The sequence below is a fragment of the Aethalodelphis obliquidens genome, unplaced genomic scaffold (assembly GCF_003676395.1).
Source record: "Aethalodelphis obliquidens isolate GAN/ISIS:26980383/991018 unplaced genomic scaffold, ASM367639v1 scaffold88, whole genome shotgun sequence".
Lineage (NCBI taxonomy): Eukaryota > Metazoa > Chordata > Mammalia > Artiodactyla > Delphinidae > Aethalodelphis > Aethalodelphis obliquidens.
In genome coordinates this window covers 2,059,325-2,079,657 of record NW_020838032.1, presented here as the reverse complement: position 1 = coordinate 2,079,657, position 20,333 = coordinate 2,059,325, and the positions used below count along the sequence as shown (strand labels likewise).

The window sequence follows — 20,333 nt, the reverse complement described above, 5'->3', positions numbered from 1 at the left end:
TCCCCCAAACACTGTTAAAACTAATAAACAAGTTCAGTAAGATTGCAAGATACAAGAGCAATATACAAAAGACAGTTGTGCTTCTTTTTTTTAATTGAATATTGTGTTAGTTTCAGGTGTACAGCAAAGTGATTCAGTTATACACACACACACACACACACACACACACACACATACATACATATATATATATATATATATACACATCTATATTCTGTTTTTCTATTGTCTGCCATTTTGGTTAATTACAAGATATTGAATATAGTTCCCTGTGCTATACAATAAATCCTGTTGTTTATCTATTTTATATATGGTAGTGTGTATCTGCTAATCCTGAATTCCCAATTTATCCCTCTCCCCAGCTTCCCCTTTGGTAACCATACGTTTGTTTTCTGTGTCTGTGAGTCTCTTTCTGTTCTGTAAATAAGTTCATTTGTACTATTTTTAAGATTCCACATATAAGTAATATCATATGATGTTTGTCTTTATCTGACTTACTTCACTTAGTATGATAATCTCTAGGTCCATCCATGTTGCTGCAAATGGCATTAATTCATTCTTTGTTATGGCTGAGTAATGTTCCATTGTGTGTACCACACCTTCTTTATTCATCAAGACAGTTGTGTTTCTATACACTAGCTATAAATAATCTGAAAAGGAGATTAAAAAATAAATTCATTTATAATAACATCAAAACTGATAAAATACTTAGGAATACATTTAACAAAAGAAGTGCAAAATGTATACTGGAAACTACACAACACTGTTGAAAGAAATTAAAGAAGAACTAAATAATTGGAAGAGCATCTTGTGTTCACAAATTGGAAGACTTAGGGTCCTTAAGATGCAATCCTCCCTACACTGATCTACAGATCCAGTATAATCCCTGTTACAATTTCAGTGGCCTTGTTTTTTTTGCAAAAATGGACAAGCTGATCCTAAGATTCACATGGAAATTCAAGGGACCCAGAATAGTCAAAACAATCTTGAAGAAGAAGAACAAAGGTGGCGTACTCATACTTCTCAGTTTGAATACTTACTGCAAAGCTACTGTACTCAGGACAACGTGGTACTGGCATAAGGACAGACATATAGATCAATGGAATAAAACTGAGAGTCTAAACACAAACCCTTTCATTTATGGTCAGTTGGTTTTTGACAAGGGTGCCAGAACTATTCAATGGGAGAAAGAATATTCTTTTCTACAAATGTTCATGGGACAACTGGATACGCATGCAGAAGAATGAAGTTAGACCCTCTGCTTCATACCACATACAAAAATTGACTCAACATAGATCAAAGACCTAAATGTAAGAGCTAAAACTATTAGGAAAAAAGCCATAGCTATAAGTCTTCATGAACTTGGTTTAGGTAACAGTTTCTTAGATATGACACCTAAAAAGGGTCAAAAATCAAAGAGGGAAAAATATCAATAAATTGAACTTTATCAAAATTTCAAACTTTTGTGCTTCAAAGGACTCTATCAAGAAAGTGAAAAGACAACACAGAGTGGCAGAAAATATTTGCAAATCATATATCTGAGGGACTTGTATCCAGGATATATAAAGAACACTTACAACTCAACAATGAAAAGACAAATAACCCAATTTAAAAATGGTTAAAGGATCTAAATAGACATTTCTCCATAGAAGGTAAACAAATGGCCAATAAGTACATAAAATGCTTGACATTATTAGCCATCAGAGAAATGCAAATCAAAGCCTCATTGAAATACCACTTCATACCTACTAGAATAGCTATAATGAAAAAGACAGATAAGAACAAATGTTAGTGAGGATTTGGAGAAATTAGAACCCTTATACACTGTTGGCAGGAATGTAAAATGATGCAGCTCCTTTGGAAAGCAGTCCAGCAGATCCTCAGAAGGTTAAACGTAGAGTTACCATACACACCAGCAATTCCACTTCTAGGTATATATGAGACCTGGAAACATAAGTCCATACAAAAACATGTACATGAATGTTCATAGAAGGCTTATCTTTAATAGCCAAAAAGTGGAAACAACCCACATCCAGTAAGGGATGAATTGGTAAACAAAGTGTGTTATATTCATACAATGGAATATTAATCAGCCATAAGAAGGAATTGAACTACTGATATGTGCTACAAAAATGGATGAATCTTGAAAACACTTTGCTATCTGAAAGAAGCTAGACACAAAAGGCAACATGTTGTATGATTCCATTTATCTGAAACATCCAGAATAGGCAAATCTATAGAGAAAAGAAGTAGATTAATGGTTACCAGGGGCTGGGGGAGGAGGAGAAAATGGAAAGTAACTGCTTATAGGGTTTCTTTTGGGGGTGATGAAAATGTTCTGGAATCAGGTACTGGTGATGGTTGCACAACCTTGTGAATATACTAAAAACCACCTAATTTTACATGTTTAAAAAGGTGAATTTTATGATATGTAAGTTATATCTCAATTGTTTGAAAAAGAGAGGGATTGATAGAAATCATTGGATGTTTTATAACATCACTGTAGCCTTAGCAGGGTTGACCAGCAATTGTCCAAGGAGAGATGGAAGAAGAAAGTATGGCAGCAGGCAACTGCTGTCCTCAGGGCATTGGATGAGACTTAAGGAGCCATTTCCAGTGCTGGATGCCAGGAAGACGTCTCCATAGTGTCTGTGGTATAACAACCCCTCAGAGAGATGATTCACTTCCAAGAAAGCATCCCTCAAGTACAAGTGTATATGCACCAGTGTGTGTGTTAGTTTTTTCCACCCCCTGTAATCCTGACTATTGTTCTGTTATCGATGCATGCAGGTCCTTTTTTTTAACTGCTCCAGAATATTCCAGGGTATGAACACTCCATGACTGACTAACCATTTGTTAACCATTGGACATGTTGGTAATTTCCAGTTTTTTGCTTTTACAAACCATACTGTGTTGAAGAGTTAATGTATGAATGTTAAATGTAAGACCTAAATATAGTACACAGTTGCCCATAAGACTGAGAACAGAGCTGCTCTCCCCACTATTCGTCCTGTTTTACATCCTGGTGCGTGTTGGGCTTCAAACTCACGCAGGCCCTCCACCCGCTGCCACCTCTAAGTCCCCAGCACTGTGCCATCCTCCACCGAGGAGGGAAAAGTCCTTCTCCAGCTCCCACAGACCATCTGCTCCTCTTTGAGTCATAAGATGAGACGATCCTTCCCATTATCTCAGCACACAGCACCACACATGCTGTTAGTGTTCAAAACGTGCTTCTAATCTCCCCTTGTAAAATGAAGTCAGCATTTGTCTCATTCGCCTCTTTCCAAGATAAAGTCATGGAGTTTTTTTTGACACATCACAAGAAAAGTTTTCCATTTTTACCCTTTCTCCTTTTGCTTCCTGTAACTTTCAGGTTCTGTATGTTCCTGTGTTCTGAATGTCTGGAGCAGGCTGACATTATTATGTCATTATGATCACCTTAGCGCTTTTTAACCTGGCTTATGAGGATACTAGTTCAGGATACTAGTTCATAGGCACCTCTCAAACACAACCCTGTAAAAAAGATAACGAGAGCCTTGTATCGCTTGGATTCTATACTCTCTAGCTAAGTCTATCCCTGAATATATGTGGTTGAATAAAATTCAGTTATGGTTCCTCTAATTCATTTAGGTTTTTTTTTTTTTAATGAAAATCACCCTTGGTGGATTTAGCAAACCCAAGGCTGCAGAGCAAACTTATTGACTCCACTGCAGTGGATGAATGATGTTTTACTTCTAAATGCTGCAGCTTAAATATACTCTGGGCTCTCTTATCTCATTCAATCATAGACTATTAGGGTCAGAAAGGGCCTTAAAAGTGACTTTGCCTAGCCTTCCGTATCCCTGACAGACAGCCACCTAGCTTCTTCCTGAGTATTCCCAGCATCCAGATCTCACTGCCTCAGCAAGCGGCAGCTTCCGCATGGGAACGGCTTATCTTAGAATGGGCTTCCTTGGATTGGGCTGGAAGCTGCCTTCCTATAAAGTCTGCCCTGTCCTCTTAGCCCTTACCTCCAGAGTTGCCCAGGATTCGCCTTGTTCTCACACAAACAGTCCACATGTCTGAAGACCGTTGTCTTTCCTTTTCTAGTCACTAGGTCACAGGGTTGGGAGAACGGTTCCCTTCTCGGGCTTGGTTCCCTGTTGTTCTCTTTGTTGACAATGGCCTTCTCCAGATGTGACACCTGAACTGAATATAGCACTCTGTTTGAGGTTACACCTGTGAAGAGTGTCACTATTATTGCTTCCCTTGATCTGGATAATCCAGAAAAGAAAGGACAAGCATTAATAGGATTAGTTGAAAGCGCTCACATATACACCATATTTCATTTTTAAACCTAGTATCATACACCTTCCCAGGGCAGTCTGAGCATTTCAACTCCCATGCATTTTTTTCTCCTTAGTTACATTCATTGAGTGCTTCCGATGCGCCAAACATTATTCGAAGCACTCTATGTACATTTATCTCATTTAATCCTCAAAATGGCCCTATGAGATAGGTACTAGTACCGTCTTCCTCCGCATTTCATAGATGAGGAAACAGATGCGTACAGCAATTGACCACCTTTCTACCGCTAGGGAGTGGCAGAGCCAGGGTGCAAGCGGAGGCAAGTCTGGCTCCAGAGCCCAGCTTCCATGACGTCTGCCCCGTTCCCAGGAGGACTTCCCGTTACATCTCATTGCTGCTGTCAATCCACCTACTATTGTGTTTATTGTTTTGGAAGCCACATCATTCACCTCTTGCTACATGTTGAGTTTACAGACAATTTAATATACCAAATCTTTTTCATAGGTAAATACTAACTTTTAAAAGCCTCTTTGTCCTTACTAACTATTGTTTTTATTAATTTTGGATCCTCATCCCAGCCTGTGGTTGCTCTTCTTGACTGTAGATACTGTCAGCTAGACTTCCAGACTCGACTTATTTGCAAATCTGTTAAGCCAATAAGTCTTCATTCCTTGGGCACAGCCCTAAGGACTCCCTCCTGGTTATAGCAAGTAATTAATCAACAGCCTTGGGGTTCTGTTTCTGAACCTTCCAGAAAGCCATGAAACAGCCACCATATGCTAACCACCACATCCATTCTGCCAGCTGCCGGAAGTCAGGATGTCTGATACCCACAGTGAATTTCTGGAAGTGGCCCTCAAGATCCCACGCGACCTCCTTGCAGTCCATCATTTTCTAAGTGCTCACAAACTATCTGTTCAATACCTAGTCACAAATTCTGCCTCCCCTCCTCTTATTCCCTCTTCCTTTGAAATCAGAATGACATTTGTCTATCTCCATTAGCCCCCTTCCCATCGTCTCCATGATTTGATGTCTCCAGAGGCCTGTGATATTGCAGATGGAAGTTTTCCAAGCTGTGGCATGTCCCTCACCTGGGCCTGGAGTCAGAACTCCTTTAAAGGATGAAGGCGCCCTCTCCACCGGTACCAAGGATCAGTTCCCAAGTATGAAACGTCAGTTCCCACATAACAGTGCTTGTTCTACCATGTATAGTTTGAAAAGTATTCTCCTTGGCAGGAAAGTTGAAGCAAAGTGGAGTCAAGTAGTTCTCTTCGTTCTGTCACCTCTTAACACCTGGTCTTCTTTAGGCTGCAAACATCACTTCAAAAGCCCTTTTTGTTGTCCTGGGCACTCTCCCTTAGCACCGGCTCGTTCTGAATTTCTGCCTTCCTGGCAATGATTTTCCTGCTTCCCAGCTCTTGTAGTGAGCTTTCTCCAGCACCCCCCCTTTCCTCTTTCGTGCATGTCCTCTGACAACCCACCTTATCAGAAACCTCCGGGGCACTCCTTGCTCTCTGTTTTCTTCTTGGTCTCCTTTGAAAACATGTGCAAATGACCTCTTGGTGTGTTGAATATGATGATATACTGCTCAGACTATTGTATTAGTGTGTTCCATGTTTTTTTCTTTTTGGGAGATTTCATTTCTTAGAAAGGAATTTCCGATTTGTGGCCGTTCAAAACCTGAGGACTATTTTGGTGTTTTTATTAATGCTCATTACTTCCTGCTTTTCTAAGTTTCACCGTTCGTTTCCCGGCCCTGCTTAGCAAAATTTGAGGAGTTTTTTGTGTTGTCCGCAGTTCTAACTACGGTCTTTTCATGTCACCCTCATCAGCAGCTGACTTCTCCTTTCACCATCAGGGGACAGATTATACCTTCTTCACTTTCCTGTGGCTCCTTGGAGAGATGTCTCTTTCTGTCTTAAATCATTTTATCAATTGCCTTTTTCAGCACTGGAGTGACATCTTGCTGTGTTTGCTATAGGATAATGGTCCCCGATGGGAAAAACCTTCATGCTGGGTAGCTGTTAAATCCATTGTGAAAAGCACACAGATAATCAAACTTGCCAAACACCAGTAGCTTTGACACGATACAGCTTCATCAGTTAAAGGTGTGCACAGCCTTTTGTCCAGTTCTCTCTGGTAGCACTGCCCAAAGGCAAGGCAGTGGCGGGTGTTCATTATACACATTTTATAGATGGAAAAATTGTTGTGAAAACAAATGGAGGACATAAAATTCCTGTACTTTCAATCATTCTGCCTCCATTTTTCACCCAAAATTTTAGTAATCTTTTCACAGAGTGGTATAGACTGGGGGGCGGGGGGTGTCAGGAATACACCCATACCTAGCTTTCTAGAATTTTAAGCAACACCTGCAATTTGTGGTTTCTTTGTATTTGTTTTCTGATGATGATGCCACAAGGAGCAGGCTTACAGACCAGCCCCTGAAAGGTTTATGCTCCAAATCGGGGGTCTCGGAAAGAGAAGGTGTACGGCCACATTTATGTGCCTAGTCTTTTTAAAAAATACTTTTTATTTTGGAATAATTTTAGACTCGCAAGTAGTTGCTAAAATCATAGAGTTCCCGTGTACCCTTCCCCTTGCTTCCCCCAACGATAACATCGTACACATGTAACTATAGGGTGATGTTTTTCTTACGTCTTTGCCTGTCAGAGGAAGGCTTAGCTGGTACTCCCTGACCCCAATCAGTATTCATTATGTGAGATTAGCATCATTTATATTGTGCTTACAAAATGCCAACAGACACTCTGGCTAAGCACTTTTAGACACTGCAACAGCCTAATGAGGTGCCACGGTCACTATCATTGTCCCCTTTTTACAGATGAAAACTGGCCTTTATGGGTTGCCTGACTCACTCAAGATTACGTGGCACTTAAGTGGCAGAGTCAAGATTCTTAACCCAGTGTGTTATGCTGCTTCCCCAGGAGATCTCATTTGTGCATTTGGAGCTCAGAGGTCTCCAGGGGTCTCCACAAAGGTAGTATTTAACTTCGTCTGTTACTTCGGGGTGAGTGAGGCCCTGCTCCCGGACCCTGAAACCTTGCAGGGCAGCTGCCACTGATAGAGCAGGGATGTGAGAATGCTGATTAATCCCTTTCTGTCTCATTTCTGGGATGCTTCATCCCCGACTCAAGCACTGCAGCGGCAAGTTTATAGATGAAGCTGTCTCGTGGCTCTCACTTTTACTGCCAAGGAGTACAAGACAGAGAATGCTGGCAGACGGCCCGTCTGGGCTGTGGCAGAGCAGTAGGTGTTCAGACCCAGGCTGACATGCCTGAGCACCTTTCAGAGGCGTTTTCTCAGATCCCACCCTTGGCGATAGCCCTGCAGAATCGGTTCTTTCTTCAGGAGGTTTGATTCCAAATCAAATCATGTGGATCAAATATCACTGCCATCTGACAGCTTTTTAAATGTCCATATTGCTTCTGTGAGTGCAGTGGAAAAGCAAGGAGGTGGGCAGGGAAAGGTCACGCTAATCTCGGTTGTTACATTTGGTGCCAGGTACAACAGAAACCAAGGGCATTTAAGCCCAAACGACCTTGGTAACTTGATCTCTCACATTCCATGTATTCCAGCCAAGGAAATAAACACTGGTGTAAAATGTTGAAGAGATTCTTAACACTTTTACCTTACAAAGTGCTTTTATGTTATCTGAGCCTCATCACACTCCTTACAGGTGAGGAAGCTGAGCGTAAGGGAGAGTAAACATGTTGTCTGAGGTTCTCCACTTAGTTTTTGGCAAAACCGAGATGGGGGCCTGGATCTTGGGGAAGCCCCAGAATGCAGCAAGGACTTTGGTGTTCCACGGACCCGGGTTCTAGCCTCATTTCTGCCACTAACTAGGTTTGCGGTCGTCTCCAGGCCTCACTTTCCTCCACTTTTAAATGGGCATCATCACAGTACCTGCCCCACAGGTTCTTGTGAAGGTAGAAGGACGTGATACATAAAAAGCTTGGCAGAGTACCTGGCACAGGGAGATAACAGGAATGGTAGCTATTAGTATTGGTTCAATTCTCCATCCGTTAGGAATGAATCTGGCTTCAACTAATAGAATAGTAAAGCAACGTTGACTTAAACAAATAGGGGTTACTTTTCTCATACAGTGAGTGTGAAGGCAGGCAGTCTTGGGCTGGCCAGCAGCTGAATCAAAGACTGAATCAAAGACTATCAAAGACTGTTTACCTTCTTTCATTCCATCCGGGTCTCCATAGCATGTTGATTTGCTGCCTAATGATTGCAAAGTGGCTGCTGCAGCTCCATCCACCATGTTTGGGGGAAAGAGGAATAGTACTAGTCATATTTCCCCTTTTGTAAAGAAAGCAAAAGCTTTCCCAGAACCCCATTCCCAACTACAGCAGACATCTGTTTTTGTCTCATTGGCCTGGACTATGTCTTCTGACTCTCTGTAGCTTCAAGGACACCTGGAAAGTGAGTGTTTACCTTTTTAGACTTAATTGTACAAGTGGCAAGAAAGAAGGTGGATGAGAATGGGAGTAGACTGAGCCAATTGTATTTGCCACAGTTCTACCTGCCTCTTACAATGTCCTTAAAAAGTTTTTTATTTAATTGGTCCTCAGGTGTAGAGAGCTTAGTTAACCCTAGTCATATGTTCATGGCACATGAACAGCAAAGCCCCTTTTCTAGACTGATTCCATTTTATTCTCACAAAATGTGTACTGTTTCATGTGCATCTATTTTTTCTTAACTTTTTAATGGAAATATATATACACTATAGTGCACAGATATTTCTAGATGGCTCAGTAGATTTCTACTATTTATCCTCACGAAAGCACCACTCAGATTAACATAGAGTTAATCCCACTGTCCCAGAAACTTTCCTCTTTTCTCCCCACTCTGTTAATACTCTCTCCCAAAGGTAACCATTATTCTGGTCTGTATCCTCCTAGATCTGTTTTGCGTGTTCTTTGGCTTCATTTAACTGGAGTCATACATTTGTATGTAGTCTTTTTGGGTGTGACTTCTTTCATTCACCTGTGAGAGTCATCTATTATCGTAGGTAGTGGTAGTTCATTTGTTTCCTGCTTTCTCTCTGTGCTTTGTCTCCCTGCACAGACATGGAGTAAGTGGTATCACGAGAACCAGAATAGCACCGAAATGGAAGCCACGCTTTTTCCACTTGTGGAGTATCTTTTCCTCATAAAAACCGCCCCCTTCGATTTCTCACGAAGCTCGCCTGGGCACTGCCCTCTCCCATACCATGTCTACTTTAAAAGGAATCTCTTGGGGACTTGTACATTTGCCTTGGATGCTGTCAGCGTAAAAGAATTTTCTTGAACGCTTGGAGAGGGTGGAAGAGGAGAGTAAGAGAGAGATACTTTCTGGAAGGACATTTTTAGTCAGAGGAAAAAAGCACCAACTAAAGTCGTCATCTGAAACTTGAGCCTGGAAGCCAGCCTTTGGAGCAGGGATTTAGGTTGGTCTTCTGTGTTCCTCCCCTTCTAACAGTCTCCATTCAGAGCTCAAGGGCAAAAGAAACTCACAGCAACTCTGTCTGTCTTGGGGCTGGGAAAACTGGTTTGAATTCAGGTTGACACTGAGAAGTCTTCCTCCCCCCAAGGTGTCTGGCAGGCTTTCCTATCAAAACCAGCATGGCTTTCTTTCTAAAGACACTCAACTCCAGGACAAACTTGAGAGCAGGAATAAAGCTGATGCTTTTCAATGGAGTCTTAAATCAAGATGAAAGGGACTAACTAGTTATTCCTGCAAGTATGGTCACGTCTGTAAGTCAGGGATCAACTAGAAAAATTCAAACTATGCAGTTAGCTCTAGTGGCTGGTCGTCATCGTCTCTCTTTTAGGTATCTGCTGGTTCTGAGCCTGTGTCTGCTGAGATAACGTACTAGAATATTCAGCAGGGACTTAATCAGGGGTTCTTTGCTTGGCAGCTACAGCACACTGCAAAGGGACTGATTTGGCAAGCTGGGTCATCCTCAGGCACTGCCGTTCAGGTCCAGCGCCCTTCCATGTTTGTGTCTGCGGGCATATAGGATTAAGGGGATGAACCATTGAAATCTATTGCCTCTAACATCAGATGACCAACCTTGAATTTAGCAATATTTACTGCTAACTTTAGAAAATTTTATTAAGTTTATTGAGTCATTTCTGTATCCCCAGCCCTTGCTAAGGGCTTTGCCTATATTAATTCAGTTATTCCCCGGGTGACCTGGGGAGAGAGGTAAGGTTATCCCCATTTTTGCAAGTGAGTAAATTGAGGATTAGAGAATTTAAGTAAACTGCTACTAAGTAACAGGTAGTAAAGAGTAGGATTGAGAGTCAACACTAGGCCTCTCTGATTCCAAATGCTGTGTACTTTGTAACACTAACTACCTTTTAAAAATAACCCCTCGCTATATATACAATAAAATACTACTCAGCCATAAAAAAGAATGAAATAATGCCATTTCCAGCAGCATGGATGGATCTAGAGATTACCATACTAAGTGAAGTAAGTCAGAAAGAAAGACAAATACCATATGATATCACTTATATGCAGAATCTAAAATATGACACAAGTGAACTTGTCTACGAAACAGAAACAGACTCACAGACGTAGAGAACAGACTTGTGGTTGCCAAAGGGGAGGGGGGTGGGGAACAAATGGATTGGGAGTTTGGGGTTAGCAGATGCAAACTATTATATATAGAATGGATAAACAACAAGGTCCTACTGTATAGCATTGGGGGCTATATTCATAGTTTATGTAATAAACCATAGTGGAAAAGAATATGAAAAAGAATGTATATATGTGTATAACTGAATCACTTTCTGTACAGCAGAAATTAACACAACATTGTAAGTCAACTATACCTCAAATAAGTTTAAAAACAGCAGCAACAAAAAATAAATATATAAATAAAAATGGGGACTTCCCTGGTGGTCCAGTGGTTAAGACTTCATCTTCCAGTGTAGCGGGTACGGGTTCGATCCCTGGTTGGGGAGCTAAGATCCCCACATGCCAAGCGGCCAAAAAACCAAAACATAAAACAGAAGCAATATTGTAATGAATTCAATAAAGACTTTAAAGATGGTCCACATCAAAAAAAATCTTTAAATATATATATAAATAAAAATAACCCCTTGCCTTTCTGATGTGCCAGCCCTTCTGTCAACCCTTGCCTTCCCCTCACCCCAGCACATGCTCTTCAATGTTTGTCCAATAAGTGACTGGTTTTCGAACAGCTAAAAGCTGTAAATACCTTGTCACTTACTTTGAATTTAGTTAGTTGTTGAATTGTCACTGTAACACAATTATATTTTATTAAGGGAATTTTTAAAAATATTTAAAACCATAGAGCATAATGGAAACCACTGATAGGTAATAAGGAGACATCATTGGTTTCAATCCTTAATGTCGCCATGAATCAAAACAAGCTGTGAGACCTTGGATACAGACTTAATTTCTGTGTGCCTGTTTCCCTCATTTGTGAAATGAGGAGGTTGAAGTATGTGATTACTAATGTCTCTACCTGTTCTAAAAACATAGGCCTCTGTGACTTTTCTTGTTCTGTTTCTGTGGCTCTAAAATGGCTTTAGAGTATGAATATTTCTTAAAGGAGCCTTAATTACTAAATGCAAATCAAGAGAAGTAGATAACATTGGGGCTTTCAGAATTTTTTGGAAAAGATATAAGTTCTTTACTCTTCCAAGTAAAGCTACATTTTCCATTGCATTTCCCAGTCCAACATTCCCACCAAAAGAAAAGTGTATAGTTTCTTAAATAATTCATGTTGGAGCTGAGATTCCTTGAGGGTCTGGCAAGATTTAATCTTGGATAAGATGATGTAGAATGCTGCCAGTAGCCAACCTCAGGTTGCCAACCCAGATATAAATCCCTCCCTGTTCAGTATATGCATTTATAACGTAAACCGTTTTAAATTATACCTGGTACTATTGAATAGAATTAAGACGCTGTTGGCAACTCTGAAAATAAGAAATAAGGCGATATTATGGTCTAATTAGTTAAGAATATGCTATACTTAAAGAAAATTTTACTGCATCATTTTAGACCCAATAAAGAGAAAACTGGCCATGTGAGTGACTCAGGATCTTCTGTCATCAAACACGGGCTCAATCCGGATAAGGTCTTCATGCAGGTTCATTATTTAAAGGTAAGCATATCTGAGTGGCAGAAGCCAGTTATTATGGTGCAGCACTTTTTAGATCTTACATATAAACAGTGAAGGTTAGTAACGTGGTTGGGGCAAAACAAAAAAAATCATCAACATTGTAATGACATTTGACTGAGCAGATTCTGATTGTCCAATAGTTAAAGCATTTCATACCCGAATAATGAGGCACGAATCAAAGGAAGCCGAACTGTTCCCTTCCCTGTACCTCCCTTCTCCCTGCTTCATGTCAGCTTTGAAGAGCAGACTCTTAAAATTGCTGTCAGGTTCCACCTAGAAGATAGGAGTGATTTTAAAAAGTATTCTAAGTTGTAAAGGCCTTTCCTGATAGCTGAGGGAGAGAGGAGCTGGGTCTCTCTTCCCTTTTGGTCCATGATGGACCTCCAGGCTTCACGTAAGCCAAGGATAAACAAGATGGTGATACCATTAGTAGATCAGTTGAAAGCAGAGTAGTTGATCCTCAAGTACCAGACTCGACCTTACTGGTAAGAATATAAAGGGCTGCCTGGGACAGGTCAGGCCAAACTTTCTAGATGAGCATAAGGTGCTGGGGGGTAGGTTAGAGTTGACTTTGTAAGCATTTTTCTGACGAACACATGATAAGTATCTTTTTTTTTCTTCTTCCTTTCTTTTAGGGCTATTTCCTTCTCCGGTTCCTTGCCAGAAGACTTGGAGATGACACCTATTTTTCATTTTTAAGAAAGTTTGTGCACAAATTTCATGGGCAGCTGATTCTTTCCCAGGTAATTTATAAGTCCTTGTGAGTCCACGATATACAATTGGAGGAGGTGTAGCTTGTGGCGACTAGATGATGTGAATGTTTAAAAGTAGGGAGGGCTTCCCTGGTGGCGCAGTGGTTGAGAGTCCGCCTGCCGATGCAGGGGACACGGGTGCGTGCCCCGGTCCGGGAAGATCCCACATGCCGCGGAGCGGCTGGGCCCGTGAGTCATGGCCGCTGAGCCTGCGCGTCCGGAGCCTGTGCCCCGCAACGGGAGAGGCCACGACAGTGAGAGGCCCGCGCACCGCAAAAAAAAAAAAAAAAAAAACAGGGAAAAGATTTTTGTTTTAATACAATAGGAAAGATAGGAAGTTAATGAAGTGGACACAGGGAAGTGTTGTTTCCGAGAGGGTGATCTCCCCATAGTTTAGGACAGACTGTAACCCAAAGCTGTCCTGTGCACAGTGATGTGGGTAGTTGCACCTTAAGTGACCTGGAAAACAAAAACGAAACAATCCTGCTCTCCCTTCCACCTGGAATGAGCTTTCCAAGGTTGGCTGCTTGTCCTTTGTCTCAGTGTCAGTGCCACAATCTCAGAGTCACTCCAGCTGAGCAGATACACATTCACCCAGTTCTTCTCTAACCTTTGCCTTTTTCATTGCCTTCCTTGCCATCACCGTTCTTCACAATTGTATTTTCCTTTACGGGTCCATTTGTTTCTTTTCCCTCTCCTCCATTCTGTGTATAAGCTCAACAAGGCCACACCAGTACGAAGTACTAGTACTTTATTTCACCAGTACTTAGCATATGATTCGCACACAGTACATACACCATATATATTTGATAAACAAATAGATTAAAGACAAGATACACTGAAATATTCAGACAGTCTGGCCACAAAACTGTCGGAGAGAGACTCCGTCAGTTTATAGGGACGTGAGGCCAAGCTGCACATAACAAGAAAGTTAACAAAGAGGGAGAGGCTCTGAAAACAGTGCTCGTAGCTGATAGAGAATAAAGGATGCAGTCCCAGCGCAGATTGGACTGATGTGTATTTCTGATTTTTGACAGTTGTGCTCATATACAGTTTTGAAGTCAAACTGTGCACAATGTTAGATGTAAAGGATGTACGTGTATAATCTGAACATATGTGCAAGGAATAGCATGAGTGTGACAAAACTAGATACCCGTTCCGTGTCTCTACCCTCTTCTTATTCTTTGGTTGAGGGGAGGGGCGGTATTCCTAAACCTGTATTTGGAAAGGCAGCTTGAAAACTGGCTCAGGAGTCTCATATGATCAGTTGACTGAATAGCCCAAACCACTTCTCGCCAAGATACTGCCGCACTGAAGGAGTGTTGGGTTTACTGTGACTTCTGAGGCTCTGATACCCGCTTCCCATGGAACACTTAGTGCTCCCTCCACCAAATTGTTCAATTTTACTTTTGTTAAACTCTTCTGAATTATAGCTTTATTGTTTTTTCATAACAGTTTTATTGACATATAATTCACACACCATAAATTTCACCCTTTTAAAGTGTACAAGTCAGTGGTTTTTAGTGTATTCACAAAGTTGTGCAACCGTGACTGCTCTCTAATTCCAGAACATTTTCATCACCCCCCAAAGAAACCCCACACCCATTAGCAGTCACTGCTCCATTTCCACCTCCCACCGGCCATAGGCAACCACTAACCTACTTTCTATGGATTTGCCTATGCTGGACATTCCGTATAAATGGAGTCATATGATACGCGGCCTTTGGGGACTGGCTTCTTTCACTTCGCTTAATGTCTTCAAGGTTCATGTTGTAGCATGTATCAGTACCTCATTTCTCTTTTTTAATTTTACTTTTTAACCTTTTAAATTGTGATGAAATACACATAAGAAAATTTACCATTTTAACCATTTTTAAGTGTATAGTTAGTGCATTAAGTATCAATACATCGACATAGTTGTGCAACTGTCACCACCATGCATCTCCAGAACATTTCAATCTTCCCCAGATGAAACTTGTATCCATTAAACAATAACTCCACATTCTTTCCTCCCTTCAGCCCCTGGCAACCACCATTCTATTTTCTGTCTCTGAGTTTGACTACTCTAGGTACCTCCCACAAATGGAACAATACAATATTTGTCCTTTGGTATCTGGCTTGTTTCACTTAGCGAAATGTCTTCAAGGTTCATCCATGTTATAGCATGTATCAGAATTTCCTTCCTTTTTATTTTTATTTATTTTGGCTGCACCACACAGCTTGTGGGATCTTAGTTCCCCGACCAGGGATTGAACCCTCAGCACTGAAAGTGCAGAGTCCTAACCACTGGACCACCAGGGAATTCCCTTCCTTCCTTCCTATCAATATTTCTTTGTATGCATATTCCACATTTGGTTTATCGATTCATCCATTAATGAGCACTTGGGTTATTTACACCTCTTGGCCCTTGTGAATAATGTTGCTGTGAACATTAGTGTACAAACATCTGTTTGAGTCCCTGCTTTCAATTCTTTTGAATATATACCTAGAAGTGGAATTGCTAGATTATGTGGTATTCAATTTTTTGAGCAACTGCCATATTGTTTTCCACACAGGCTGCACCATTTTACATTCTCACCAGCAATGCACAAGGGTTCCAGTTTCTCCACATCCTCACCAACACTTGTTGTTTTGGTTTTTTTTTTTTTTTTTTTCCTGTTTTTTTTGATAATAGCCATCATAGTGAGTGTGAGTCGTATCTCATTGTGGGTTTTTTTTTTTTGTCTTTTTTTTGCGGTACGCGGGCCTCTCACTGTTGTGGCCTCTCCCATTGCGGAGCACAGGCTCCGGACGCGCAAGCTCAGCGGCCATGGCTCACGGGCCCAGCCACTCCGCAGCATGTGGGATCTTCCTGGACCGGGGCGTGAACCCGTGTCCCCTGCATCGACAGGCGGACTCTCAACCACTGCGCCACCAGGGAAGCCCTCATTGTGGTTTTAATTTGCATTTTTCTGGTAACTATGCTGAGGATTTTTTCATGGACTTATTGGACATTTGTATATATTTTTTGAAGAAACGTCTATTGAGATCCTTTGCTGATTTTTTATTTGGGTTGTCTTTTATTGAGTTATAAGAGTACTTTATATATTCTAGATTCAAGTCCCTTATCAGATATATGATTTGCAAATATCTTCTTGCCTAATTAAAAGTTACTCCTATGTTTTGTTCTAAGGACTTTGTATTTTCCCTCTTATATTTAGGTCTCTTACCCATTTTGAGTTAATTTTTGTATATAGTGTGAGGTAGATGGTTCAGCTCCATTCTTTTGCATGTGAATATCCAGTCGTCCTTCTGCCAGTCCCATAGTAAGTTTGGAAATTATTGCTTTTCCGACTGACACCTACTCATTATAAAAAAATGTAATAAGCAGTACAGAAAAGTACAAAGAAGAATATAAAATATCATTCAAAATCTCACCATCCATAATTACCTATAATTAATATTAGGTGAACACCATTCTAGAAATTGCACTCCGTTTCTTTCTTCTTTCTATATATTATGTATGATATGTATACACGTATCTATGTGTATATGGGTATATAGTACATATGTATGTGTGTTTGTGTATGATTGTACACACATGTATAGTTACAAAGACATATTTAGAAATAATTTTCTAAAAATATGATTATATTATATGTGCTTTTTAATGAAATGTTTTAAATTTTATTTTACTTGGATTTAACACATGAAAAAGAAACTAAGATGAATATAAAAGACTTTCTTGAACTTCAGATAAATATAAGAGAGATCACTTCCTAAAAGATTCTTCAATTACAGAAAATCTTTAAGAGATTGAAATTGTTAGTTTTTTTCTCTTTAGATATATATCTTATTTTTAGAAAGCATCAGTTTTTTCTCTTATGTATAAGATGAGGAAACCAGTAGTTATGTACTTCAACTACTTTTCCCCCAATTCTAGATTGTTCTTAATTCATATTTTTACATAGTTAAGAGGTTTATATCATTTATGGTGTGTGCTGTTACTACAATGTAGTTTTCACATTGCATAGTCCTAGCTCTGTATGTAAAGGATTTCGGTATTCACTAACAGTCATTTTACCACGCTTCTGTATTCATGAATGCTTTATTTTGGTTCAACTCTTCTTTGGCTAAATTTAGTTGGCAAATTGATGTTCAAGTTGCTTGAGAATGTTTGCCTGTTGCCTTTATATTTGAATTACAAACTGTCTGGGTATAATATTCTTGGGTCATGCTTTCATTTCCTCGGAACTTTGTGGCTATTGCTCAGCTGCCTTCTGGCATTAAATACTGCTGTTGAAACTTTCGAAGTCAGTCTATTTTTTTCTCTTTCTACCACTCAGATGACAGAAGAATTCTTTACCATTGATGTTTAGTAATTTAATCAAAAGTGGCTTGGTGTCCGTGAGTCTGCATCAGTTTTTTTTCCTGGAAAACACTGTGCATTTTTAGACTCAGAATCTATTCTTCCTTCTTTCAGTAAAATTGTCTTAATTGTATGTTTGAACACATTCATTTTTTTTTTTCCCTTGCGGGATTCTGAATTTCAAGGTTACTGGTTATCTGTATGTTATGTCATCTTTGTCCTCCGTACTTGTTATTTTCTAGTTGCTTTTGTCTTTATAGTGTATGTTTATCTCAAGCAATATTATTTTTTATTAATGTTATTATTATAAAATTATTAATTTTTTTCTTTAATAGCTGTTCTTTTTCTTGATGTTTCTGTTTTATTAATGCTTGTATAGTGGTATTATTTTGGTTCCTAATTTATTCCCTTTGCTTTGAAATCTCTTCCTCTCATTTAGTTGTTTTGTCATCTTGTCTGAGCTTTCATTTTACTGAATTTATGTTCCTATTATTTTCTTTTAATTTATATTTTAGTGTAAAGCATTCGTGGAGAATTTTCTTCTGTGCCGTGGATTATGTTTTCTTCAAGACTGGATTCTTTGTCTTTTATGCTATGCTTCTTGTTTCTGTCTCTCTCTTTTGGTGGGTTTTTGTTGTATTAGTTTGCATAGTTGCCATACTTTTTTTCTGGCTCATTCTCAGCATGAGTTGCACTGTCCTGACCTTCTGTTTATTCTCATATGTATTGGAACGTTATCCTTGATTTCTTTTGCAACTTCTCTTAGGAGTGTTTTTCTTCCCCTCTGAGCTACGGTTTGAAGTTTGGATATTATGCATGGAGAGGGTGGAGGGGAAGAGCTCCTCTGGAGCTGTATACAGCCTTTGTTGTAAGAATTTGGCTCCACTAACTCTTGAAATTTTGTTAAAGGTCCCCAGCCAAGATTCTCTTCACCTAATTTGGGTGCCACTTTTTTCCATTGCAGGTACTCTCTCAATTAATATTGTTCTTCCAATTCAGCTCGGAGCCCTAGAACCTATACAGTTCATGAGAGTGTCATCCTCGGTTGTTTATTTCCCAGGTTTTGCTCATCTCACTTGAGCGAACATTTTTCAGTCCCTTCACAGTCAAAAAGAGAGGAAAAATAAAGATATTCCTGTTTCTTTCCAAATGTGTGGGTATTTGTGAGAATTTGTGGGGTTTGGGCAATTCATCAGTACCACTCCTGCTAAGCTTGAGGGAGGGGGTGGTACAGAGGGAAGGTTGGAGGCTGTGTTGGAATCTTATGTTTCTTCTTTAGTTGTCTCTTTGAAGTTTATGCCACAAGCTGTGTTCTCTCTGTGTTTGGACGCTGCTGGTGAAGTTTTTGCTAACTTTTTTTAATGGATTGTGTTTTTGTTTATATTGCTAGTTAGTTATTGATGAGGAAGACCATGATTCAGTTTCTTTACTCAGAAGTTCCTCAGTTTCTTCTTTTTCCAATTTACTTTTGAATCCTTTTCTTTCCGAATACCCCATCTGCCCAGTATTTCAGAATTATCATCTTTCTACCTCCCAACTAAAATTGCTCTCTTGAGTTTAACAATAACTTATTCCTGACCATTTCGTTCCTTTTCAGTTCTTATGCTGCCAACACTGTCCTTATTTCAACATTTTGATTGTTTGTTTTGCCTCTCCTACCTCCCCCTTCCCTATGACCATAGTAATTACTCATAAAACGTCTGACAGAAATCCCTAAACCTGGGTAATTATCAAGCCAGTGTCAGTTTATCCAGTAGACTCCACATGCGCCTGCTTTTTGTTGAATACTTTCACCAGGACTAAAAAATAATTACCAAATTCGTCATGTGCCGAAATCGGTGTCGTTTTTTTTTAATTGTAATGCTTTATTTAGTGTTGTTAGGTGATAATCAAAATAAGCTGTCTGGGACTGACCTGATTAGTATATAGATTATTAGGAGAATAAAAAATGAAAAAAAAATTCCCAAGGAATGTGTTTTTCGACCAGAGTGTGGGCTTGTAATAATTGTCAGGGATCCAGATAAAATTTCACCCCGACCCACTGTCAAAACGGCAGGATTGTTGTTGTTGTTGGTTTTGTCTTTGGCTTTAATTTTTTTCAGGCATACTCTAGTGGTGAGAAACTGGGACCCCTAGTATTTGTTGCTAGCTGACTTTGTCAGTGATCCTAGATCAAGTCAGTGTCTTAGATCCTGTCAGTGATCCTAGAATCAGCCTTGAAAGAAAACCCTCCTTGTCCAATTGATATTTGTAAGTTGTTTTTATAAAAGTGCCAACATGCTGAAGGGAAGAGTGAAGACAGATGAAAATTGAAAAGAGGTGGTAAGGGAAGGAATAATCATAAGAGACATCTTTCTTTTTATAACATTCTGTTGTGGAGAATGGGGAAAGGCTTCTATGATGAATCCACTCCAGGAGTATATGCCAATTTATGACTAGAACCAGGAGAACTAGCGTTTTGTGGTTAAGATTATGTCTATGAAAGGAATACAAAGGGCCAGTTGAGTTGATTCCACTGATGATACAAAGACCGCCTGGATGAGACCAAGTGTCTTCTTGCATTGGATGGAGCATAGGACAGAGAATGTCTAGCACTGTAGACAAACATTCCCATAGCCTGTGGAAATACAGGCATCGTGTCTTAGAGATGCTTGAGGTATTGGTTTTTTGTGACCTAGGGTGATCCCTTAGACCCATCATCCTCAGCATTGGTTGGCAGCCTTCAGCTAGCTGCTGTGTGTCCTGCAGGTCTCAGCTCTGAGACAGGAAGAGGCAGATGGCC

The 20,333-nt window shown here is 40.0% G+C and overlaps 1 protein-coding gene across 6 annotated transcripts in view; it reads left to right on the top strand.

Moving 5' to 3' along the window:
- Positions 1-20,333, top strand: part of AOPEP (aminopeptidase O (putative)) — a 370,704-nt gene that overhangs the window by 222,055 nt on the left and 128,316 nt on the right. For all 6 annotated transcript variants that reach the window (XM_027094269.1, XM_027094272.1, XM_027094268.1 and 3 more), the window contains exons 8-9: positions 12,331-12,433; positions 13,087-13,194. In XM_027094269.1, the coding sequence (XP_026950070.1) occupies positions 12,331-12,433; positions 13,087-13,194 (211 nt within the window). The remainder of the gene's footprint in view (positions 1-12,330; positions 12,434-13,086; positions 13,195-20,333) is intronic.